The 26,471-nt window shown below is 40.5% G+C and overlaps 1 protein-coding gene across 1 annotated transcript in view; it reads left to right on the top strand.

Annotated features, from left to right (window-relative positions):
• IQCE (IQ motif containing E) overlaps positions 1–26,471 on the top strand; it is a 2,620,731-nt gene that overhangs the window by 1,843,261 nt on the left and 750,999 nt on the right. Inside the window, exon 18 of the mRNA XM_044089561.1 lies at positions 23,364–23,480. Coding sequence (XP_043945496.1) covers positions 23,364–23,480 — 117 coding nt within the window. The remainder of the gene's footprint in view (positions 1–23,363; positions 23,481–26,471) is intronic.

Raw genomic sequence — 26,471 nt, 5'->3', positions numbered from 1 at the left:
TAAAGTTTTGTTATTGGAATTTTAAAAGTTTTTGTTAATGGGCAGTTAAAATACTTTCCATTCACTGAGAAGCTGATAAGGATTTCTTATTCAGGGTATTTAGATGTATGATTAAAACTGTAGATCTGAAGTAGTTAACTTCATTTGTGCAGCAACCTTTGGGAATCGGATCCGACCTCAGATCCGAGCCAGCAGTTTTCAACAGCTTTAGATCCGAGCTCCAAGCTCCTCCCCCTACCCATAATCCCCTGCCAACCCTGACTGACCCCAAATCTAGTTTGCCGCGGTTTCATTCAGCAGCTTGATCCTGAGTCTCCTGGCATTCTCATTCTCTTTCTGAGGAAAAATTTAACTTTTTAAATCTTTTCTTTAATCTTTGGTGTGAGAGTGTGTTTAGCCCCTTTTTAGTCTAAACTCTCTTAGTTTATTTTACTTCTAGTTATCCTTCCCCTACCTTTGTGGTTCCATCAGTGTTGTGTGTGTGTGTGGGGCCTTGTGTGTGTGAGTTACTTTCTTGAGTATGTCTGAGGCCCCAAAGTTGATGTTTTCTAAGTGCACCGAGTGTGGTCATAAGCTGTCCCCAGCAGATGGCCACACTCGATGTGTATTGTGCCTTGGGGTTGAACACCTGCCTCTGGTTGTACCATTTGTGCAGCGTTCAACCCCAGGGCACTTAAGGACCGGAGGTCTAAGCTGATTCTGGCGGGTCTTCTGCCCCCTGATTCGGCTTCTACCTCCGGTCCTTCCGTGGCTCCCACAGCGGCTGCAATGGCTGCCACTCCTGCTTCCCTCCCCCCGGCCGGGACTCAACCTCCCGCCTTAGGCTCGGCGGAGAGGGAGGCCAGGAAAGAAAGGAAGAGGGAGAAGCACCACAAGCGGGCGGGCCAAGGCCTCCACTTCCACCCCCCTGGCTAAGCGGTCTTCTCCCTCCAGGTCTTCTGGTTCTCCTCCTTCTCGGATCCGGTCCCCGTGCATTTCACCAGGTCCTGAGATGGAGGAGACCTGATCTCCTTTGAGGTCATCGAGGCGACACTCATGCCCCACCTCGGTGGCCTCATCGAGATCTACGAGAAGTCTCACAGATGCAGATTTGGACCGGATGATGAGAAGATTCCTCCAGGCCCAACTGCAGATGGGAGTGCTCCTGCCTCCACCCCCTCCGGGGGGGGGGAGCTCGACCCCCTTCTTTGCCCCGATAGCTCCTTCTCCATCCCGTTTCCCGGGTTCGGAGTCTTCAGAGCTGGGCAGCCTTGGAGCCGGGGGTGTGTCGGCACCGATAGTCTCTGGTTCTTCGGCACCGACACTTCCCTCTAGTCTGTCGAGTCCATTTTCTTCGGATCCGAGCTCTCAGAGCCGAGGGCTGAGCTTTGGATCCGGTGGTATCGGTATGCCTTCAGCTCCATCCGGGTCGAAGCATGCTGGTCTGTCGGATCCGATCGCTTCGGCGCCGGCCCCAATCCATCCATCGTATCCGAGGGAGAGTCTGCTTTCGGATCCCAGAGAGAGCAGCTCTTCCTCGGCATTCGACGTGGTGGAGAGGGTTCTGTCGAGGGATTCCAGGCCCCCGACCCTTGCCATGGCTCCACCCTGCACTCCTTCTCAGTTTGGCCCAGCTTCCATTACCTGGCCCAAGGGACAGCCTGCTTTGATGTTACAGGTAGTTCCGGTGGAACAGGACGTTGCTGATGAGACCTCCTCGGACAGCCACCCCCAGGAGGTCCCTCACAAGCGAAGGTGCAAGAGGAGGCACCTGGACTCCCCTGAGTCCTTGACTGAAGACACGGATTTGGAGGAAGGGGAAGGCTCCCCAAGATCACCCTCCCGAAGATGTCTCATTTGGTGACATCATGGAGATGCTCAGAATAAAGGGGGTGGTCTGCCCCAAAGCCTACCTCGGACGAATCCGTGTTCCTGGAGGCATTTCAAGCAGGCCTGTCTACCTCTTGGGTGTCCCCTCCGGCCGACCCCCTGGTAGATTTGATCACTACCAGGGCGTGGAAGGAGCTGGACACTGTGGAGCCAGTCCCCAAGTGCCCGGACAAGATCCTTAGCCCACCCTCTGACAAGTCCCACTGGAGTAAGGGTCCCCTGGTAGATGCCATGTTGGTGGTGGCGGCCACCAAGAGGGAACTTGCTCAGGAGTGTCCCTCGGTTCATCCCCCGAGCAAGGAGTCTCGGTCGATGGTCCGCCTAGGGAAGCGGGTGTTTAGTTCAGCGACCTTCTCGGTGAGGTCGCTGAACTACATGGCACATGTGCTCCAACTGCAGCAGGACCTTATTAAAGAGTATGCTGCGTCGCCCCCCGAGTTCATGTCGGTGGAGGACAAACAATTGCACTCCACCCAGATGGCCACTCTACGATCCATATCTAACACCTCTATGCAGTTTCTGTCTCATGCCATGGAAGTAGCTGCTAGAGCCAGCGGAGTGGGCCTGGTTATGAGACGTCAGGCCTAGCTCTGACACTGTGATTTCACGGAACTCTTTAAGGCATCGTTTGCTAATGCCCCTTTTGATGGTTCTGCCCTCTTCAGCAAAACCGTGCGAGATACCTTGGTCCAGAGTGAAAAGGATGGGAATGCATTGTCTGCTGTCGGAGTCCGCTTCTCTGCTCCCCAGAGGTCCTTTTCTAAGAACCAAAAGGGACAGAAGATGTGGTTCCGGAAGTCGCAACAGTCCCATCCCGCTCCGGACTCCCAGCCCTTCCGCGGCAGAGGGGGGCAGGGTGGATGCTGCCCTAGAGGCAGAGGGGTCCCACGGAACTTTGGATCCAGAGAAACCTTCTTGGACCAACCCATGCAACACCCCTGAGGGGTTGCCCGACTGCTCCACTCTGGAGGCAGTCGGGGGGCATTTCTCTAAGCATCCAGCAGCTTGGGAGTCCATCATGACAGACCACCCGGTGCTTCGCATCATATCCAGAGGATACCAAATTCCCTTTTCTCATTATCCACGCAGCCCCAGATACCTCCCCGATGTCCCACCCGAGCAGAGGGAGGCCGCAGCAATGGAAATCCAATATTTGATGGAAAAAAGAGCCATCCAACACGTCCCACCAGACCAGTGCGGGTCCGGGTTTTACTCCAGGTTCTTCTTGGTGCCAAACGGGGGACTTAAGACCAATCCTTGACCTCTCTTCCCTGAACCTGTCAGTAACCAAAGAGAAGTTCCGCATGGTCACTCTTCAATCCATTCCCCCCCTTTTGCGGGAGAACGATTGGATGCACTCTATAGACCTCAAGGATGCGTACTACCACATTCTGATGGACAGGTGATCCAGGAGGTTCCTCCACTTCTGGCTGGGAGCTAGTCATTTCCAATTCAGGGTCCTCCCCTTTGGTCTCACCACAGCCCCCAGGGTGTTCAACAAAGTGTTAGCAGTGATAGCGGCCCACCTGAGCTCCAGGGAATTTAGGTCTTCCCATACCTGGGCGACTGGCTCTTGACCACCCCAACAAGGCATCTACTCTGTACAGCCAGAAACTACTTTCTCCGTCTAGCTCCCCGGCTGGGGATCACTATCAACATAGAGAAGTCGTCTCTTACTCTGACTCAGACTATAGACTTCATAGGGGCCAGATTAAACACAAACAAGCTCATAGCTTTCTTGACCACAGACCGGCTACTATCCCTGAGGCTACATGTGCAGGCCATTCTACAATCTCCAGCTCCCCCGGCAGAATTGGTCCTGAGGGCTCTTGGCTCGATGGCGGCAGCGATCAACCTATTGCCAATGGCATGTTTGAACATGAGGGTCTTACAATGGACCCTCCTGGTCCAATGGTCCCTTCTTCACTACCTTCTGAGCCATCCCGTTCCCCTCAGCAGGACCTGCAAGAGGGCCCTCCTATGGTGGCTCCAATCTCCAGACCTTCAGCAAGGGCGCCCCATTTCTATGACCCCTCCACTAGCCATGGTGACCACAGATGCCTCCCGCCTCGGGTGGGGGGGCATTGTTCGGGTAGGACAGTCCAAGGCACGTCGGACCTCATGGAGACCTCACTGCATATCAACGTCCTAGAGATGAGGGCAGTGCTGTTAGCATTGCAAGCACTTCAGGACCTTCTTCCCATAGGAACAAGTGCGATTCAGACGGACAACATGTCAGTTGTCTGGTACATCAACAAACGGGGGAACCAGGTCTTACCCACTCTGTCAAGAGGCCATGAGGGTGTAGGAATGGCCGATCTCCACCAACTGCTTTCTCATAGCAACGCATATTCCGGGATGGTCCAACGTCCTAGCAGACAAACTAAGTCGCACCATCCTGTTACCATACGAGTGGTCTCTGAATCCCGAGATAGTGAATCGGATCTTCGCCAAATGGGGTCAATCCTGTTGCGATCTCTTTGCCTCTCCCTCGAACACAAAATGTTACGACTACTTCGCTTTCATTTCCCCCTCCGGGGCACCCCTGAGAGACGCTCTGGTGCATGCTTAGCCTCCCAGTCTTCTTTATGCTTACCCTCCTCTTCCTCTAATGCTGAAGTTTCTTCAGAAAGCCAGTTGGTTGGGGAGCAGGATAATCCTCATTGCCCCATTTTGGCCTCGTCAAACCTGGTTCCCTTACCTTTAGTCTCATCTCGTGAATCCTCCTTGGATTCTGGATCCCCGTCCGGATCTAATATCCCACCCCCTAGATCTCCCAGTCCCGAACCTGGACAACCTCAAGCTCACAGCTTGGCTGCTCCAGTTCCACTCATAGCTAGGACTCCCGGTATCTCATCCCCAGTTAAAACCATTCTAGTAGCTGTGCACAAGCATTCTACCAGAAAGATCTATAGCAGCAAATGGAAACATTTCTCCATTTGGGCGGAACGCAAAAATTTGGATCCTTTTACAGCTCCTCTGCCCGCTGTATTAGACTTTCTGTCAGGACTGTTTCATCAGGGAGCTAGTTCCTCCACAGTCAAGGTCCAACTAGCAGCTATCTCTCATTATCACGGTGGAAATGAATTTGGCCCTTTGATCACCACAAAATTGTGCAAGACCTTTTTGAAGGGCACCTTTCTACTCAGACCTACAGTGAAGGATGTAGTCCCTCCTTGGGATTTATTGTTGGTGCTTCAGGCCTTGACAGCTCCCCCATTTGAGCCTGCAGCTTCCATAAATCTTAAGTTCTTATCATGGAAAACAGCCTTTCTTGTCGCTATCACCTCGGCTCGAAGGGTCTCTGAACTACAGGTCTTATGTGTAAAACCCCCATACTTGACCTTTCACAAGGATAGAGTTTACCTCAGAACCAATCCCTCCTTTCTTCCCAAGGTTGCCTCTGAGTCAGATATTAACCAGGCCATCAACTTGCCGGTCTTTTTTCCTAACTACCATAACAAAGTGGAACACAAACTACACTCATTGGATGTGCATAGACAACTTCGCTTCTACATCCACAGGACATCCGGTCATAGGAAATCTGACCAGTTGTTCGTCTCCTTTGCCAAATTTAACTTGGGTAAATCTGTATCTAAAGTCACACTCTCTAGATGGATTTCACAGTGTATCCTTAGCATACGAAAGTTCGGGCAGGCCCGCACCTCAGGGAGTCCATGCCCACTCTACTCGATCTATGTCTACCTCTGCGGCTTTTAGAGCTAGAGTTTCTTTGGATGATATTTGCTCGGCAGCCACTTGGGCTTCATCTCATACTTTTATCAATCACTACAAATTGGACATTATCTCCAGAGGGAGGGCATCCTTTGGCTCTGCAGTGCTCCGGAACATCCTTCCATGAAGGCCGCCCAAGGTTCAGGTAGCTGGTGACTCTGTCCCAAAGGTTGCTGCACAAATGAAGTTAACTACTTCAGATTAAGAAGTTATGTACTCACCATAACTTTCCATCTGAGTAGATAAACTTCATTTGTCAGCAACCGTCCCTCCCTCCTGACCCCTCACTTGCGAATGTTCTCATACTCAGGTCCATGGGTTTTAACGACTTATCTTGGGATTAATCATTGCTAGCAGTTTCTGCTGTTGGGCAAACTTGATCTGGGGTCAGTCAGGGTTGGCAGGGGATTATGGGTAGGGGGAGGAGCTTGGAGCTCGGATCTAAAGCTGTTGAAAACTGCCGGCTCGGATCCGAGGTCGGATCCGATTCCTAAAGGTTGCTGACAAATGAAGTTTATCTACTCAGATGGAACATTATGGTGAGTACATAACTTCTTATTACATTATTGCCTAGCTGTTATAGGCTTTCCTTCATATTTATGTTGTACATGCGAAAGAGTAGTACTACTAGCAGCGATTGTTTATTTGGGGCTGTTATCTTCTATTAGACTACTCTGGATGCATTAGATTGCATGCATTTTTATAGTACTCTGAAGTGCTTACACTTATATCCGAGGTCTGGCTACCTTAGAATTTAATCTAGGGCCTTGCTTAGAGTGTGTCGACTGAAATTATCCGTGAATGGATACTGTGGAATATATAAGGTCTGAACACCACTGCTATCTTCTTTAACTACATACATAGCTAGTTCCCTGATTCATGAATATAGGTTTCCTGTTAACTGAAGTGAACCACTCTGGGACTCTGCAGGGTTAAGATTAAGTCTTGTTTTGAATTAAAATGGAATATCACCTTCCTCTTTGGAACCTAGTTCATAGACTGTGCTTGCTAGTTGGGTAGCGAACTTGGAATACATTTTGGGGGAGCAAATTAACTCATTTAGCTGTTACTTGTACTGTGGTGGTTTGTTTTTATTCTAAACAAGTTTACTTAAATATAATGTGCCTCCATGTTATGAGTAACTGGGTTACAACAGGGGGTTGCAAGTAGTTGAATGCTCGGTTAACTATCACCTGTGTTAAAGACGACATATCTGGCTATTTAATGTTTTTTTAGATACTATACTGCCTGGTTGTGCCAAACAAATTGTGTACTGTGTCTCTCCCTTATTTTTTGTATAGCTGTGTTTAGCATATAATATGAGCCTACAACTTACAGACTGAGCTACTGAGTAGTATTCCTATGTGCAGTGTTGTTAATTCAGTAGGTGAATGTGCTTAAGGTGTCTTTTATCACAGAAATATTTCTGCTGCATCCTAATTGTATATGCTTAAGACTAAAAATACTACTGTGTTTTCACTATAATCCTATTTTCTTCTCTCTAACCTACCTAGCTTAACTGTCTAGCCTGCATTAAGACCTGAGAACCTTCCTGCCTGGTCTATAAGGACCCCTACAAATAATTTCAGCTGGCTCATCTGCATCCCAAAAGAAACCTGTCGGCCATTACTCTAACTCCCTCCTTCCAATAGATTCAAGAAAAATATGTTTGACCCCTTGACCAAACTGTGAAGCTGAATTTGTTTTCAAAAACGCAAAATAAACTAGTGTCTGTATTAGTCACGCTCCTGGGCCAGGTACCCAGTGCCATACCCAGCTCTATCCCATAGAAATAAAGTCCTCTCTCCATTGCACCTAGCTCTATCCCATAGAAATAAAGTCCTCTCTCCATTACACCTATTACCTGACCCATCTTCTCTAGCTTTCTCTATTTCACTAGCTTAACTTAATTTTACCTTTTGTCCATTTGGTGGCATACTACACTAGGCTTGTATTGTATCCCATATCTTTTCACTCTCGGATTAAATTCTAGTCTACAATTTAGTTTCTTAGCTGTAACTGACTGTTTCTATTACTTCTCCTACTATTTAATTAAAGTATGTTTATTCCACTCTATCCACTGTATTTCTATCAGTTGTACTAGGACTCCCCACTCACCTGGATCTCCCAAGAGGTACCTCAGTTATTAGCTGCTCACTGATTGTCTCTGGTAGCTCTTCCTTTACTTGCTCCTACCCACTCCATTCACCCTGCGGGCTCACTCCACTCCCCTACCCCCAAATATCACCCACCCCCAGTGCACCTACCCTTATAGTTCTAAAGCCACAACCCTTCCTTTACCATCCAGTAGCCCACTCATTCTCATTACATATCACTCAATTTCATACCTAATCACTGACTACTTTTCATTAGTACTACTACTTTAAATAATACCTCCCTATCACCTACCTCTCTACTCACCCCAATCTCCTCTCTTTAACTATCTTCTTCCCTTATTATGTCCATAATATACATGCCTACATACATAAATCTGCTTCTCTTTCCTGTAATCCTATCCACTCTCTCTGTACCCTATATCCTCACCTGCTATGAACACCTACATTATATGGAATTTCAACATCCCTTAAAACAAACAACACCTCTAACTCAGCTAGCCTCACAAAACCACATTAACATAACATCCTCATCTACCTGTCTTTTACCAAAGTATCATAGAACAACCCATATTAATTATTCCCAAGCCAGTAAACATCATACCACTTTCTGTAAATTCCTAAACCTTACACAGTCTTAAATAACACCTTCTAATACATAGTGATATCCATCCAAGCCCAGGCCCAAACATCATCACCACAAACCCCCAACTATTACAACCTCCCACCCCTCACACCCCCACTAGCACCCCCAATTCTCTCCTCATAGCTCATGTCAATATAGCCTAAACAATAAAATTAGCCAACTTCATGCACTGTTAGCCATACATCCATTTGATTTTCTTTGTCTAACAGAAACATGGCTCAATCCAGTAACCCAGGACAATGAAATCACCCCACCTGGTTATGATATTTTGAGAGTAGACCATATAACCAAAAAGGGTGGAGGTGTGGTAATACTGTATAAATCTGAGTTACAAGTTTCTTCACTAGATGTTCAATTACCCTCACCTAGTAATGTTGAAATCCTTATTTCTAAGCTTCAGATTAATGCCAGCAAATCCATATACATAATTTGCTCCTACATACCTCCAGGCAATAATATTACAACCCTTGAAAATACCCTCTGCTGGCTCTCTCGATCTTTCCCACAAGAAACTATAGTGCTCAGTGATTTTAATATTGACTGGAACAGCTGTATTTATGACAACCCAACTTCCCATATAAATCTTTATGGCTTTTCCCAAATAATCACCACCCCCACCAAAATCCATAAACCTAGTAACAAACAAAGCACCTTAGGCTGGATATTAGTAAATAATCATCCCCACTCATATAAAGCAGGTATCCTTCCTGATGACATTAGTGGCCACACACTTACTTATATAATGAGACAAAAGACCTTTATTCCCAACCAAACCTTCTTTAAAACTACCTAAAACAACTAAAAATTTAACCTAGAAAGCTTCCAAGCAGAACTTAAAGCTTATGACTGGTCACACCTAAAATACCTCCCTCTCAACAGTGCAGTGTCATACTTTAATTCTAAATTCTTGGAAATCCTAGAATACCATGCCCCCACTCGCACTGTCAGAACCAGGAGTACAATTGCTCCTTGGCTCACAAAAGAGACTAGGCTTAAAATGTTACAAAGAAAGAAAATCTGGGCCAAATGGAAAACTACTAAAAACCCAACCGATCATCAAAACTTTAAACAGCTGAGAAATACCACTAAAAAATCAACATTGCTTGATAAAAAACTTTTACTTTAAACTCCAGCAAACCCATCAACAGAACCCACAAAGTTTCTGGTCAGGTATTAATAGACTCCTAAACCCAGGACAGACCAAGACACCTACCCCTTCTGGTTTCTCTCATAACTCCCCCAACTAGATTGCTGATGCTTTCAACAACTTTTTTACTGAAACCGTCCAAACTCTAGCTAATACCCAACCTCCTGTTAGCTCAATCTTGCCTCCCTCCTCAACTAGACTATTTCCTACATTTCAGTTACAACCAGTTCCAACATCTCTTATCTGTACACTACTTCAAAAACTTAAACCTTGTACACCCTCAACTGACCTGCTACCAGCTCAATACCTGCAAATTGCAGCTATAGTGCTTGCCTATCCCATTTCTGTCCTAATCAATAGAACCATTACTGAAGGTACTGTTAGAAAAAATATGTATTAATGTATATGTTTAGTGCTTATTAGAAGCTAAAAGGGTTAACACATTTCATTCTATTTTATGTAGCTTAATTCTGTATGAAATTATTAGATGCTTTTTCAAACTGCAGTATGCTTTCTGAAATTGCAAGATGCCGTCTGACCTAGTATTTGCTAGCACAGCAAAATTCATGTTTATGCCTTTTGGAAATGTACTGAGAAGCAGGTGAGTATCTGCTAGGTCAGGAAAATAAATGAATAGTAAATGAATAGAACAATACTGTTTTCTGTAATGTGATTGAATATGAACAATCAGCCCTGTTCGTGTTATGAGAACATGCACAGCTGCGGAAAAGAAGAGATAATCATACAAAGACTGCTTGAAGAAATGAACTGTAATCTGTACTTGCTTTGTGCTCGAATTAGCCATAGTACCTTGAATGGTACCATTGCATAGTGAGAAGTTGTATCTGACCAGTGGTCATCAAGGCCACGTTGTTTTTCTTAGGAAGTTTTTTTTTTTGTAAACTTGATTTGCCAGCAGAAAATCATGGACAAACAGCTGCTGTGAAATAATATTGAAAGAACTTGTGATTTATTACTTCAGCTTAGTAGGCAATACTTTGTAAGAAATGTATAAGAATAGCTTCACTTTCTGATTCTAGTTAGACAAACTCTGTATTAGCACGTTTTTGTCTCCTTGCTTCAAGATTAAAGTGCCTTAACCTGAACCTGCCGTGTGTTGATCATTTTGAAGTTATTTTTCCTTTGACAGGTACCATCCCATCTCTCTGGAAAATCTTGCATATTATCCCACTACATAAGGGTGGGAACTTGACCAAACTCTCAAACGTTCGTCCCCTACTCTCTCCATTAGCTAAAATCATGGCAAAATGTATCCACCGGCAACTACTTGATCATCTTCTCCAAAATAACATATTAGTTGACTGTCAGCATGGCTTTAGGCCATTCCACAGTACTACTACTGCACTCTTATCCTTTTCTGACTGTATTAATAAAAATTGAAATAACAACCTGCTTTCCTCTACACTCTTTATTGACCTCTCTAAAGCCTTCAATATGGTTAACCATCAGTTACTTATAAATATACTTAAATCACTTTCATTGGACCCCAAAGCAGTGAAATGGTTCAAGTCCTGTCTAGAAAACAGACAACAAGCAGTCTTCTGGGACAATAACTTATCCACTCACCTCTCCCATCCTATAAATTTGACTTTGTAAGCTTCTCCAAGTCTCATCTCATCTCTTCATTCTAATAGGCACTGAAAGATCAAACTGGAAGGCCTTCCACTTAGACTTTTATAGCTTGGGTTAGCCTCCATTTCATACTGTCCTACTCACATAGTGAACACTACAGTATTCAGGGTATTAGTCCCTTTTTCCATCTTACTTTTAAAATCTGTAACTTCTGGGACTAGACTATCAGTTGTTGGAGCACCCAGGAACTGCTTTTCAGGAAAGTACTTAGGATATGCACTTTGTTTTGTTCCTGGTGACAGAAGGAGCAGTAGAACATTATTTCCTAGCCTTTCTAGAGATTTCCAATCACTGGAGAGGCTTCTTAGAAGCCAGCTTGGGATTAAAGGTACTGGTTTGCCGCTGGTGAAAGAAAGCACTGACTGTTATCGATTCCTAGGTGTGTATGATTGTCAGTGTGTATGGGATTTCATTTCATTGAATGGTCTGGCTGTAGTTTTGGTGAGAACCTGTCCAGGTCCTTTTTGCAGCTTGGTCTTCTGTTATGTCCAGTTGTTGAAGGTATCTACTAATAGAAGACTACAGCAAGTGTACTGAACCCAGCCACATCGGGGTTAATAGTACTTCCTGGGAAGCAACTTGGAAGTATTACTACTCTTTTGTTTCTGGTGAGAGAAGAAGCAAAGGATCATTGATTCCTAGATGTGTAGAGACCAGCATTATCTCCAGTTCCAGAGGGATAGTACCTTTAGTAATTAACTTCAGACTGCTTATTGTCTTTCATCCCTCATTAGTAGGCATCTGGAACAATGTATTTGCATTTCTCAACCATCTCTGTAGCCAACTTTGTTGAAATGGGCATTCTGAGACAATGTTGAATTTGTTTCACTTTTACTAACTACTACCTACTACTTAAACTGATTCTGTGTGAAAGAGATGTAGTTTTATAATGTTATTGGAAAGCACTCCCATGAAGCCATAAATAACACTCAGGTTGACAGCAACACACAACACCACACTAGAGAATCACACACAGTTCAGTCCATACACTTAGATCTACATATGCTGAGGCTCTCGAAATTAGTCTACCTAAACCACAAAGCTTCCTAAATGTAACCTAAGAAACAAATACCTTCAGCAGCTTCTCCTCGAAGACTTCAGCTACCTCCCTCCAGTAACTGGGACTTGCACATCATCAGACATGTATGCCTAGAAATTTCTGGACTTCATCAATACAAACTCTCTGGACTAGTCAGTCCATACCCAGTCAGAGGAGATAAGATCCTGGACTTTGTCCTTAGAATATGGGGCAGCTTTACTCCTAGCAGGCTGTAACTTCTACCCTGATCAAATTAGACTACAGATTAGTCACAGCATCTTCCAGTTCCATGGTATTCATAGATTATGCAAAGACTATTCTACAAAAACTGAGTAATGACCTGTTTTAATTAAAAAGCCCCTCCCATCATGATAACCCCACTGCCTATGTGTAATCCTTTACTGCCAGCTTCTACACACATATAAATACCTGTACCCCCTGATATAAGTACAATGCCAAATTTAAAAATAAACCCCTTTGGTGGAATGCTGATAAAGGCTATGCAATGAAAGAAAAAAAATCATTGCATACAAAAATAAATTTTAACTCTAAAGATGCTAATAACACTCTTGCTAAACTTGAAAAGGAACACCATACCCCGATGAACTCACCCAAAGCCAGATATGAGGTAAAAATAGCTACTAGGTAAAAAATAACTATAAAGCCTCCTTTAACTTTGTTAGAAATCTAAGAAACAATGCCCAGCACTGCACAATGCTGATAGTAAGACATCACATACTTGGATCCAAAGAACATAGCCAATTTACTAGAGTACAAATTTATTTCAAACTTCAACTCTTCCTCCCCTCCTATATTCTCAGGTCAGATAGCTGTCCCCCCTCCCCCCAAATTTCCCAAGAACAAATTTCTCAAAGTACTATTCAAGACCAAGAACACTACTTCTGTGAGGCCAGATACTGTAACATGCCAGGTAGCCTGAAACATGCCTTGTTAGATCCCCTCCAGAGGTTGTTCAGTATCGGCTTCCAAACGGACTTCATGCCAGATGAATGGAGAACAGCATCAATCATCCTCTTGCACAGTGTACCCAGGTAATTTAAGACTCGTAAGCTTGACCAGACTTATCTTTAAGGATCATTATGAATTAGTAAATAAGGACATAGGTAACCTACAAACTCTTGACTCAAACCAATTCAGATTTGTCAAGGGCAGCTCCTGCAGACAACCTGGTTGACTACTTCAAGAATTATTAAAGTAATGAATGAGGGCAAGTCAGTACACACCATATATCTAGACCTTGCAAAGGTATCTACACCAACCTACAGTCAAGTATTGTAGATAAACTCTCCCAGCTATTTGGCAATCCCTTTGTAATTTCTTATGGTCTTACAAACAGAACCTGGGAAATTAGAGTGGATGGCTCTACCTTCTGCAAAAGAGCTGTCACTAGTGATGATCCTCAGGTTTCATTCCTGGGAGCACTCCACTTTGGCATGCATTTCTTAGAAGTCAAAGCAAATATTAAGGGTATATGTCTAGCCAAATATGCAGAGCGCTGTAAACTTGGTGCCATCATAAACTCCCCAGAGAACACCCAAATCCTCCAAGAGGGCCTTTCCCAAAAACAAATAGCTGGTGTCAAACTATAGACTAAAGCTAAATGCCAAGAAATGTATAATTATGTCCTTTGGCAAGCATGAAATGCATTGTAATCATCACATTGACACCCCCTCCCAAGTGAAAGCTGATCTCCTAGTCAGGGATTTGGGAAACTATGTTAGAAATAAACTGTCCTAAAATCACCATGTATCCACTAATTTAAGGAAGCCCTTGTTCATTGCTGAAATTATATCTAAAGGTCCAGGGAGGTAATCATTCCACTATATGTGGCTGCCATCATGCTGATCATTGAATATAATACCCTATTCAGAATGTACCTGTCCAAACACTTGTCACAACTAGGAGACCAGAGCACTTTGTCACTAAAATAATCAAGGGCCTAAATCACATAAAAATGTGCAGACCATCTTCTCAAAGCCTTGTCCATTTTCTCTGTATCATACAGGCTACTAAGAGGTGACCTCTGCCTCATGTATAGAGCCTCAGCATACTCTATCCTGTCAGACCTCTTACATATTTACAAGTGCAGTGTCAGAGTGCACACCCATGCAAGGGATCTCAATCTCTTTTGCAACATAAATATAACATGTAGGAGAGATGGGTATATATGACAGAGAATACCTCTTCTATGAAGAGCCAGAACCAGGTCCAGCACTAGGCGACCTAGGCAACTGAATTTGGCCCGGCCATAAGATTAATTTAATAAAATAATAAATAAATAAATGCAATTTTAAGTTTTCTTACATTGCTATTTTTCTGCGTCCGAGCATCTCTCTCATTGATGCATAAGAGCATGCTAGGTTTAATTTATGAAATACTGAAGCAGTATTATAGAGTCCTGCAGATACAAGAATGTGCGATTTTTAATTTCCTCTTATGGATTTTTACAGCAGACATGAGTGTCTGTTGATGCTGAGTAGCGTAGTAGTTTAATCACAAGAACAAAGCTTTCAGGTTAAACACCCTTCATCAGTACACCTACTAAAAGCAATTTATATAAACCTCACTTAAGTTACAGCCAATAAAATTCATCATATATTATTAAAGGAACACCACATTTTTTTAAAAAACATATTAAAACATTGCATAAACCTTGATATGTAATAAAATAATTATATGAAAAATTAATGTAAACAATTCTGTCTTTGTTTTAAAACAGGTTTCAGTGATATCATTTGATTTAGTCATCCAGTTCACTTTGTTTCATTTGTTAAAATTCTCTATGGACTACTCTTTAAATAGAATTAATTTTCTGGATGTGACACTATTTTGATGGTACTGATATACATACTACCGTATATAAAAAAATTTACATGGTAATAAATATTTGCATAAAAAAAGCATGCATGCTCCTCATGTTTTAGGGGAATAATAAAGTCCCAGATGAAACGTTTAAGCCAATTGAATACTGATATCGACCTTTTTCAACAGCAAGCAGATTAAATGACTAAATTACTTATAGATAGGGGTTATGATACTAATATGATCACATTTTATTTTAATGAAATAGCTGGGTTACGTGATGGTGATGCTAGTCCATATTTTAGGGACAAAAGAAATATTATTGATGTAACACCTACTGCTCCTGTTACCTGTACACAACTTCGATATGTAACAACATATAATAGAACTACTTTACAAATACAAAAAAATATTTCTGACAATTGGCCTATATTACATGCTTTACCAGACTTAAGGAGGTTTATTGACTTTACACCTAGGTTTGCATATAGAAATAGAACCAACATGAAACAACAACTATGTTATAAATATATAAAGGGGAACATGAATTTGACTAAGGCAAAAAAAATATGGTACCTTCCCGTGCTATAATTGTTGTGTGAATTATTTTGATACATCAACTGGAAAAAGATTTGAATTTAGATGTGCTGCAACTTGTAATAGTATTAATATTGTATATTTGGCTACGTGTAAAAAATGTAAATGTTTCTATGTAGGTAAGTCAAATAGAAGACTTAAAGATAGAATAATTGAACATAATTCTGATATCAGATGGAAGGTTTTGACAAATGCTTTAGCAAAGCATATAAATGAGACTAACTTGGAGCATAGTTTTATGTTTAAAGTTATTGGAACTGTAACTAAGAATAACAGATGGGGCAACATAAACACCAAACTAGAATTGAGTGAATATAAATGGATACTCCTCCTATCTGCAGATAAATTACCTGGCTTAAATCAAATGATATCACTGAAACCTGTTTTAAAACAAAGAATTGTTTACATTAATTTTTCATATAATTATTTCATTACATATCAGGGTTTATGGAATGTTTTAATATGTTTTTTTTTTTTAAATGTGGTGTTCCTTCAATAATATATGATGAATTTTATTGGCTGTGACTTAATTGAGGTTTATATAAATTGCTTTTAGTAGGTGTATTGAGCTAATACTGATGAAGGGTGTTTAACCTGAAAGTTTTGTTCTTGTGATTAAACTACTACGCTGCTCAGTTTGTTTTTTATTCTGTTGCGCTTTTTGTTCGAGCTGTGTTTCACTTAAATCCATGATTGATTTGTTTGTCTATTGATGCTGCAAGGAACGTGCAGGTACTTAAGGTATGTGTGCATGTTTGTGTTAATTAACTTGCTCAGGCTCAAACCCTGTACTTTGACTACAGGTGACAAGAGCCTTAATACTCTATGCCAGCCACCTTTTGTTACAATTGGTCATTAGAGTTGGTTGAAATGTTCTGAAATGAGTTTTTTGTCATTTATTGGTTCATACATTTTATTTCACTTATTAATGGAAAACATGTTCAAAACTACAATTTTAAAATGCACTCTAATAAATGTTGCTGGGTTTAACAAGAAGTACATTAAATCAGGAAGGTGGCTGAAATAACACATGCATTTCTACATGATCCTAAAAATATATGCAAGGGGCCCATAGTTTGAAAACAGTGCAAGAACTAAGGTAAACTTAGTCTGCCACTGGCTGGGTGCATTTTCAATTAATGTGAGTTTCAATGCATTTTCAGTGAAAGTAAGTTTCATTGCATGTTCAATTAGTATGAGCTTCAAGGGAAGAGATGTTTAATCTTGCTCATGCTAAGTCTGTTTTGTTTAGCAAATGGCCATTAGTGTCTGTGCTATAAAATTTGTAAGTAGTGTTAATAGTGCAACAGGTGGCATGGTGGCATGCTCACCTTTGGTGCAGAAGGTTGCAGGATCTATTCCCACATCATGTAGATAGATTGCTGACACTGCAATGCAGTAAAAGGAGGGTGCTGCACTCCTGAGTGCATCATCTTTGTTTGAGATGTTAAACTGATACCCCATCTGGCTGGGTTAGTGGTAGATGCTGTGAGATCTTTTACATTCACCTGAGCTACCAAAAAGAGTAGAGGGAATTTCCCTGATGCCCTGGCCAAATTTCCCCTAGTAGTATAAATACCACCAAGGGTCTCCCCAGAAGAAAGGCTACTAACCAAGTGGGGACTAACTTAGCCAACAAAGAATACATCAATTAAAAGTTATAAATTAAATTTGCATCTCTGTCTTCATTTTAGAAGTAAAGAAGGAAATAGTATGTACTTATGTACGCTGACAGTTTTGAGCAGCATTTATGGTAACTGGGGGAGACAGACAAGTAATGAGGCACAGGAATGGCTTGTGGGGGGGGTGGGATCCTTGGTCCATTGACCATGTTCTGGCTTTTCTTTTATGGAATTGTCTGCCACTCTACAGAAAGTGAAGTATTTGTCTAACTATTTAAATGTAATTTGGATGAATGGATGATGTAGCACTTTCCTTGTTCTAGTACCTTGTATATTTTTTTACAACTTAATGTTTATACTGGAGATATTCTTCCCTGAACTTTCAGTAAAATGGGCCTCATCCAACATATTTACTGACTGTAAATAAACAAACAAAAAAAAAACAAACAGAAATGATATGTACTGTCACTCATATCCTATTTTTACCTTTGTTAAAGGGGTATTAAATTGGTAATTTTTCAGGAAAAATTTTCACCAGTTAAAATTCACAAAAGGCTGCTGCTACATGGAACACATTAGTAATGTGTGAGTATGTATTTCGCTCTTCATTTTTCAGGAAAAATATTCACCAGTTAAAATTCACAAAAGGCTGTTGTTACATGGAACACATTAGTAATGTGTGAGTATGTATTTCCCCCTTCATTTCAAGCAACTATATTCCAGTAACACTTCTTAGTTCAGTCCAGCACATTGTACTTTAGTCTCTCAAATGTCTTCCCATTCCGTTAGATATGATAGCTGTCTACCTTGTATCTGTTCAGATAAGGCTTCCATAACAACTTAGAATGCCGAGTTCAATGCAAGTGCCTCAGGGACTTTGGTTAATTGTTTACCTTTCCTTTCCCTTACTTCACTCATAACTTAATTTCATAAGTCTACCTTCCTCTGTGTCCACTGCTTCATCTTAATGATTGACTTAATATCCATTTTTTTTCTTCACCACATAACTCACTGCATTGTGTTAGAATCATGCCATGTTTAGTCAATTTGATCTTTGATACAGTTCTCTTTCCTATTTAATTTTAACATGATTTTAAATATGTTGATAGCTATGTATTTTTTAAAGTACTCAGTGTCAAAATGTGTGCCATCTCCTATAGGGTTGTTCAGCAAATGACCATTAGTGTCTGTGCTATAACCAGTGTTAGTAGGACAGCAGGTATACTTACCTTTGGTGCAGAAGTCTGTTGGTTCTACTCCCACACAGTGTGCATGTGCCTTCTGTTTGGCCTACAGAGGTATGATAGATCCAATTCTGCTTAATCTCTTCTAGTTCTGAAAAATTCAAGATACCACTTTTATTTATATAAAGATTGCTTATAAATGTCTGCTGACATCTTTGGCTTGAGTCATAGCTGAAAAGGTTGTCAGCACCAGCACCTACCCAGTTAATAAATGGCAAATAACCGATTTTTATAGGAGCCTTTTTAGTCCCTGCACAGCTTACCTGCTCTCAGTTTAAATTGTCAATCTCTGACAATTATAAATTACCAGAAACCATGATTAACAGTGAGCTAGAACAAATGGTTATGCACTTTACTTTCTTTCACTTGCCTCATCATAAAAATCTGAAGCCCTTCCCAGAAAGGAAGCAGCAGTCAGAATCAGAGTTTGTAGCTTTGATGATACGAGCTACTGCCAGCCATGCCAGGAGAAATAGGGCAGTGGATTTGTAACATATGCCAGCACAGCTAGCTGGAATTTTGTAAATAATTACATGTCATTTGTATATCAAACTGATTTGAACAGTTGCTTGTGCTGAAAATGTGTTTGTGAGGTTTGCTTGTGTTAAAATGTACCAACACTGTGCCCTGGGGAGGAAAAGGTATGTACATGCATTACTGTAACTGTTTAAATGTATACATTGCAACATCATATTCTGGAAGAGAACAGGTTAATCCATCTGACTTTGAAAAAATATTCTTGAAATTAAATTACCTTATGAGTTAAGTCATAAAGATGTTATCCCACAGTTTTGAAGGGAGCCAGAAACACAATGACTGCACTAGAGAATAGTTTGTAGCTCCTGTAGGAAGAATGGAATGGTTTTATGATGTTATGACTTCCAGCAGGTGCACCACATCTTTATCTGTGTGTATTGTAGCACATAGATGCTAAACCCTGGTAGGTTCTAGTGATAGGGGATAGTGTAGGAAACAGAGTCAGATGACCAGATGTGATTGATGTCATTCTGTAGAAAAATAATGTTTTAATATTAGAGAAGACTAAAGTCTCAGCAGCATTCTGTATTCTGTCCGGGATCTGACAACAAAAATCATTTGCCCACATCACCTTGCCTTGCTGTATTCAGTAAGCAGGAACAGTGGTTCTTTTAGTCAGGAATAGATAGCAAGACTTGCTAAATACTGTTTTTCTGTATCTGTGACAAAATTTCCATTGGTGTTATTTTTAATATTCCCTGTGACTGAAACTCTGGTGTTTACTGTAAATAGATATTTTGTATTTTCTTGTTCTTTTAATTATTTATTATTAAATATATTTAAACTTTTTAGTGAGGCTGGTTCTTTTAGAGAATATTTAAGTTTTGAGTGTAGTTGTATATATTTATTTGGTGATAACTCTGGCCACTCCTGAAAGCCTTGCTGTTTGGTCAACATTACCATTTGTATTAATATTAATTTCACTCAGTATAATTGGGTACCCTTGTAAGAGCCTTAAAGTAGCTGGGAGGGGTTCTGGTGGCAGTGATAACTACCTTATAGTCTGCACAGAAGGGGGCACAGCAGGTGAATCTCTGCCAGCCTTTCCTAGGTGTGTGTGTGTGTGTGTGTGTGTGTGTGTGTGTGTGTGTGTGTGTGTGTGTGTGTGTGTGTGTGTGTGTGTGTGTGTGTGTGCGCACCCGCATGTGCAAAACAAATCTCAGAGTGTGTGTGTCAGCTGCTTGGAGCAGGGACACAAAGCACTGGTTTCACAGAGAGGGTGTGGAAGTACTTGGCTTAGAACCCCAGTTAAGGACTCAAACTCTGAGCTGTGCCAGTGGGGAGTCTTATTGAGGGTCTGGACAGATATAGAGAAGAACCATTCCCCGGACTGAGCATGTTCCCTGGATGCTCTTAAGGGAAATAGTGCTTGATGCAGAGAGGTCTGCATCTGGAAATACTGAGTCTAACCCTTTGTATTCCAAGTGAACGTCTCTCTCCAGTGTCAGTGGTGAGGGTTCAAGCTCCTTGATTATTGGCCCAAAGTGGAGATGTCACAGTAGCCTCTGAAGTTTCTGCATTGGAGAAGCTGGCCATTCTGAGTGAGCATGTTTGGAAATGTTATTTTGCTGTCATAATATACTGTTCTGTCTTTTTCTGACTAATATTCTCACAGATGAAGGGCAAAGTAGTCTATACCTAGTAGCAGAATTAAATTTGGCTCTCTGCAAATAAAACTTTAATAGATTTGATGCTCAGATAAAAAAGGGCTATATAGTTTATGATATTTGAAACGTGTGCTTTGCCATGCCTTCCTTCTATATAAATAGATCTCCACTCATCTTCCATTCTGTTTGCCACACTTCTGAAACCAGAAAACAAATAAGATTTACCTATATGTTCTGTTTTAGTTGTTAATGATCAAAAGAAAAAAGTGATGCAACAAACATCATTCCCATGCACACATTCTTACAGTAATAGTTGTTGTTCTTAAATCTTTTGTGCTTTTTATTACTGAGCCAAATGGTTTTACCTTAGTATAAATCCTCTTGTTTCTGCTTCACAGTGCCATATTGAATCTGGATGTATACTTAAGTATATTATAAAGTGAACCTGTGGTACTTCTGTAGCACCCCAATGGGCACTGTATTATTGAATACACACAGAGGCACTCTATACATTGAAGTGTAATGTCATGCACTTCCTCGGCACTTTGAAATGTGGTTGGGTTTAAATGTGCAACTATGTTTAACACTGTTAGCATGTATGAAGATTAGCTCATGATGCTTAGCGGATTTCCATTTCTTAGCTTTTGGTAAAATATTCTTCATATTTCAGCTTGTTTCTATGTTACAAGAAAGAAACAAAAGAGATTGTGTTGCTGTGCCTTCTTTATTCTGTGATCTGAATGTACATTTGGTCTCTATTGTTGCCATTGTGAAAATTCAGCTATAAGATCAGTGAATGTGATGGACAAAGGTCCTGCATCTGCAAGTAATTGAAGGAGACTTGTACTCAGATTGACTACTTCTAGGCTTCCCTTTGTAAACTTCATACGGCTAATAGATTGCATAATAGTCCACTATACATAGATTTATATGTTATTACTAGGCAATTGATCCAGTAGACATTTAGGAGCTTTAACACTACAGATCCCGCTATTTGTTATAGCTAAGTATAAGGGCCGGAATACACAACTCATGACTGAGTTTACAGATCACCATCCACTCATTAAGAGTGGTTGTAAAGAGAGTTAAGAAGCTACTTTGTTTGATGTGAAGTGGCAGCTTGTTCCTTAGGTACATGATCCTTTGTGAGAGAGTCATCTTTTATACCAAAAGGTTCTGTTTATATTGCACTGTAGTTTAAGCTCATTAGAGCTGGTATTGCTGCTATTTTCAGTTTTTCAGAAGTGTAAGAGATCAAGCAGAACTGGGTTTATTGGGTCTATTGCAGCCCTCTTTGCCAAGCAGAGGTGCCTTGCAAAAGGATATAGGAGATGGACTAGCTACAGGACTCTTAGTCATATATATAAAAAATATCAGTGTAGAGTCAACTGTGAAGAAGTTCTTTGGCATAACAATTGTAATGCATACCCAGAAGGTAGCTTACTGGTGTGCTACCTGTGTCCCCAGTTTGGCATCCTCAGTCTCGGGGGCTAAGACAGTCAGTCTAGAAGGGACTTGAGGGACAGAGAGGCACCAATACCTGCAAATAGCCATCCTAGCCAATGGGGCCAAAATCATTGCTATTTGTAATGCATCATTTTTATCATTGCTTATGAAGCGTCTGAATTCAGAGTCTTTTCTTAACATGTTTTTTAACATTTATTTGTTTATATACATATTTATTTATCTGTCTATTTATCTAGTTGACTGTCTATCTGTTTATTTATTTCAATTTGCTGACCAGGAGTAATCCAGCTGAGCTAAAAGCCCATTTTCAGTGTAGGTCCTGGGAAAAAAGTTACACAGTTATACAGCACAGGTAACAAAAATCAAATATACATAAACATTCATGAATGCATATGCAAAAGAAATATAATGTACATATGTACATTATTTATTTATTCGTCTTTGCTGACAGGGAAAGTTTGACTGGGAAATACCCTTTTTCAGAGGAAGACCAGGGAGAAAAGCTCCACAAAGTGTACATAAATGTTTCTTAAAATAGTGAACAGTCAAGAGGAGGTTACAGTTGCATAAACAGAACACATCAATAATCAAGGTTACACTTAAATGTCACAAAAGTTTATGCCAATAGCTGAATGTAAAATTAAGAAGGTAGACAGTATAGCGGTTAAAGAAGATATCGGAATTGACTGGGAAACTAGGATGCATATGAGTTGGAGATAAGGTGGATGAAGAAATTCAGGTACAAGGACATCTCCAAGTGAAGTTTAGGTTGTTTTTTATTTTGTAGAGAAATGTTGGAAGTTTACCCTCATGACTAAGTTGTATTGAATGGAAATGGAGTATAATCACCAAACTAGTTATTTACTTTCACAACTTCTATGAGGTTTTAGGTATGAGACCTTAGGTTTCAGCTAGGCATATATTTCAGAAGTAAGTTCAAGATAGGTGAATATTTATTAGGTTCATGTAGAGTTTTATGTGTGTTTTAACTGGGAGAATGCTAACAAGTATTAAATTCTGGAGTGCTTCTCATGGTGATGAGTTTTGTTGGGGACTAGCAGCATGTTTTAGATTTTCATCATTCATAAAAAGAACAGAGTATTAATCACTCTAGTGCTTTACCTTACACACATTAAAGTTAAAATCATGTTAATATTCTCTATTTTCTTCACATGAATGTAGACATGCTACTCATCTTTGACAGTAGACATCTCTGTTAGTTACTGTTTAACAATGTTTTCTTTATATTATGCTCTCTGCTAGGCTGCTACAGTTATTCAGTCTGCTTATAGAGGACATTTAATACGCCTGGAGCACCTGGTGGGAGCAGCCAGCACACACCTACCCAAATCTTCCACCAGTTTCAGCCTTCAGAGTCAGGTAAGTTCACTTAATTGCGCTTGTATGCATAATATGGTGACATGGTTAGAAGATTACATGCATGTAGAAGTTGGTGAAATAAGTATAGTGGGCTGTTAGCAGAGACTGTCCCTTAATTCTTCAAGCAATCCTGCTGTTCTCTGCCTAGCACAACCAGTAAGAGAGGAGTTATATTTACTTAAGGGAAAATTCTGACTAAAAAGTTAGATAAAATATTGGTGAAAGAGAAAACTATATCTAAAGTAGTGAATGCCATTGTAATGGAGCAGTACTTTTCTGATCATTTAATGATAGTAATCACCTGGGTTTTGCAGGAAAGTCAGGACATATGTAGAAGAATCCTGCTAACTAGCTGAAACCTCAAATAACTGACTGACTGATTACAGTGAATGGTGGGGATGGTGCCAGTAGAAGATATTAAGGAGATTAATAGAGTTGGAGGGCAAGAATGGGATGGGATAAATGCAGCCTGGAGGGAATAGATTTTGAGACTTCAAAGACAGAAAAGATTACAGAGGAAGAAGATAAAGTCAGGGAAAGGAATTTCCAGTGTTTACAACACTCTTGGAAACAAATTAGAGGAGTGGACTGGGAGAAAACATAATAAGACATGATAACATACCTCTCAACCTATAGGCATTGAAAATCTGAACATCAGGTCATGAAAAGTATGTGCATCTGTCCAAAAAGCTGGGATGACTGTTAGAATTACAACTACATCCAAATAACATAACCATTCCCACTTCTTAGAAGATTGTGTGGTATCATCACTCAAAAATACACACTTAAAAACTGAGAGTGACAAAATTACATAAAATATATTTGATTCTGAGAAGCTTCCAACATGGCTGCACACTGATCAACAGTTTAATTTCAACTCTCCCAGTATTAAAAAGATTGTCAGCTTGAGTAAAATTCAGTTTCTGGCTAGTAAGTACACTGCCTGAATGGCAGCAAAGAAGAAATCTAGAGAACCTGAAAGAAAATCGGCTTGATTAGTTAAATAGAAGACACTGTCTTTGAAGAATCCTGCAGCTGTTGAGCAAAAACCAGTTCAAGTTCCAGCTTTGGTAGAAGAAGTGGCTTCCAGTAATTTATAGGTAAAAGATAAGTTAAATATGCCAAGTTGATTAAAATAAATGAAAAACTGAATGAGTATTTCAACTCCAATTACAAGAGGATAGAGAAATGGGAAAAAGCTTTAAACAGCTATTCAGATGACTAAGAAAACTGTAAAAATCAGAGATTGAAATGAAGAAAAGGCTGGCTAAGTATGAGACTGCTCAAAAATAGTTAAAAACATAGTACAGTTAGGAGACAACTGAACACACAGCAAAAACCTGAAACTTTCTGCTGTATGTATGATGACCATGAGAAAGCAACCAGTACATGTAATAGTACACATTAAGTCATACCAGTAGAAAGAGTTTATCCTTACACAACTGTGACAGAAGGGCAAAATACTAAAAGATGTGGACAGTAGAGCATTTGTGGAAAGTGATTATTCAGTGTACACCAGTAAGAAGAGAAGCAAATTTATCACAGCAATCAAGGAATGTCATGAAGCAAGTATGAGAGTCAAGCTACTATATCCAGCTGACTTCAAAATATTTGTTTCCTCGAGGATCAAAGTCATTTTTTGATGCAGAACAGGCTAAGGGAGAATACAAAAGTTTGTCCAACAAGGGGTGAGCCATCAAACAGAAGGTGACTCTTCTTCTCATTCTTCTGATTGTAAGGCACACATAGATACTTTGCCAGTAAAAATTTTTCCAGTATTACACAGGAGAATGCTTAAGAGACAGAAGAAAGCACAGGAGTTGACCTGAAGAATCTGGAGTACCTTGGTGTGGGTTGGGAGATGGAGATGAACAGGAAGAAGACCAGCAGTACTTTAATTATTGAATAAATGTGAGACTATAAAGCATAAATCACATTTGTGGAACATGGCTTTACAAGAAAATTTGGCTGAGAAAGATTGGATTTTTGTTGACTTTGTTAAACTTGTTGTGGGACTGACAGTTATATGCCCCACTTCATGTCATTAATGTTTGGAAACACATTGAAAGGGAAAAAAGAGGGAGAAAGCGAGGAAAGTAATGGTAAGTAAAACAATTTTTGTTCTTAACAGTATTTGTATAAAACATGTTATGATATAAATTGCATGTGATATAGTAAAGAATTTTCAGTGGTTGTTGTAGGTGATAAAGATACTAAAGTAAGCAGGTGCTTATTTTCTTCTCTCTCTTTTTTAGTTTTAAGAAATGTAGGCATTACAATGTAAAAAGAAGAAGGCTGGATAAAAGCATATTTAAGTCAATAGGTTGTAATCTTGGGCTATTGGAGTGGGGGATGGGGTATAAAAGTGCATTGACTGCAATATATGTAGCACTGAAATGTTTTATTTTACTTATGCATAGGTAAAAGTCTGGATTAATGCCCTTGGCTTAATGCAATGACAATGTTGTTGTGAATGTAGGTGGGTTTTAAAAAATGAGAGACCACAGTGTAAGAAATAAGTTTCTTTAAGCAAATAAATGTTCAGTGGCAGTTGAGAAATCTGGGGCTGAGAGCAGCTCTACATTTTGATCTTATGTTTCATTGGAAAAAAGAAAACTAAATGTGAATTCAATAAATCAAGAGGTCTGGACATTGTTTACTGAAAGAAAATTCAAATTAAAAGGAACAAGGAAAGCAGGTCAGTAAAAAATAAAGTTTGGAGTTATTGGAAGTGATTAAGAGATAGCAGCTTTTTCTGGTAACTAAATATTTAATGCATTTACTAGAACAGTGTATAATTTAGTTTTCTTTAAAGATAGCCAATGCATTTTTCTTATGTCTAAAACTGTTTTCTGAAAACATATAAGTTGTTTTCACTTTTTGGAGGGGAGTAAAGATAAGAAAGTAACAGACAGTGATTAGTTTAATAGGAGCAAAAGCTGTACCATACGGCTTAGCATAGATAACCATAATTTTAGATTGGGTTTTTCC

The sequence above is a fragment of the Protopterus annectens genome, chromosome 12.part0 (genome assembly GCF_019279795.1).
Source record: "Protopterus annectens isolate FY-2018-M chromosome 12.part0, PAN1.0, whole genome shotgun sequence".
Lineage (NCBI taxonomy): Eukaryota > Metazoa > Chordata > Ceratodontiformes > Protopteridae > Protopterus > Protopterus annectens.
Note: the sequence above shows the minus strand (reverse complement) of the source record. Positions and strands in the feature narration are given on the sequence as shown.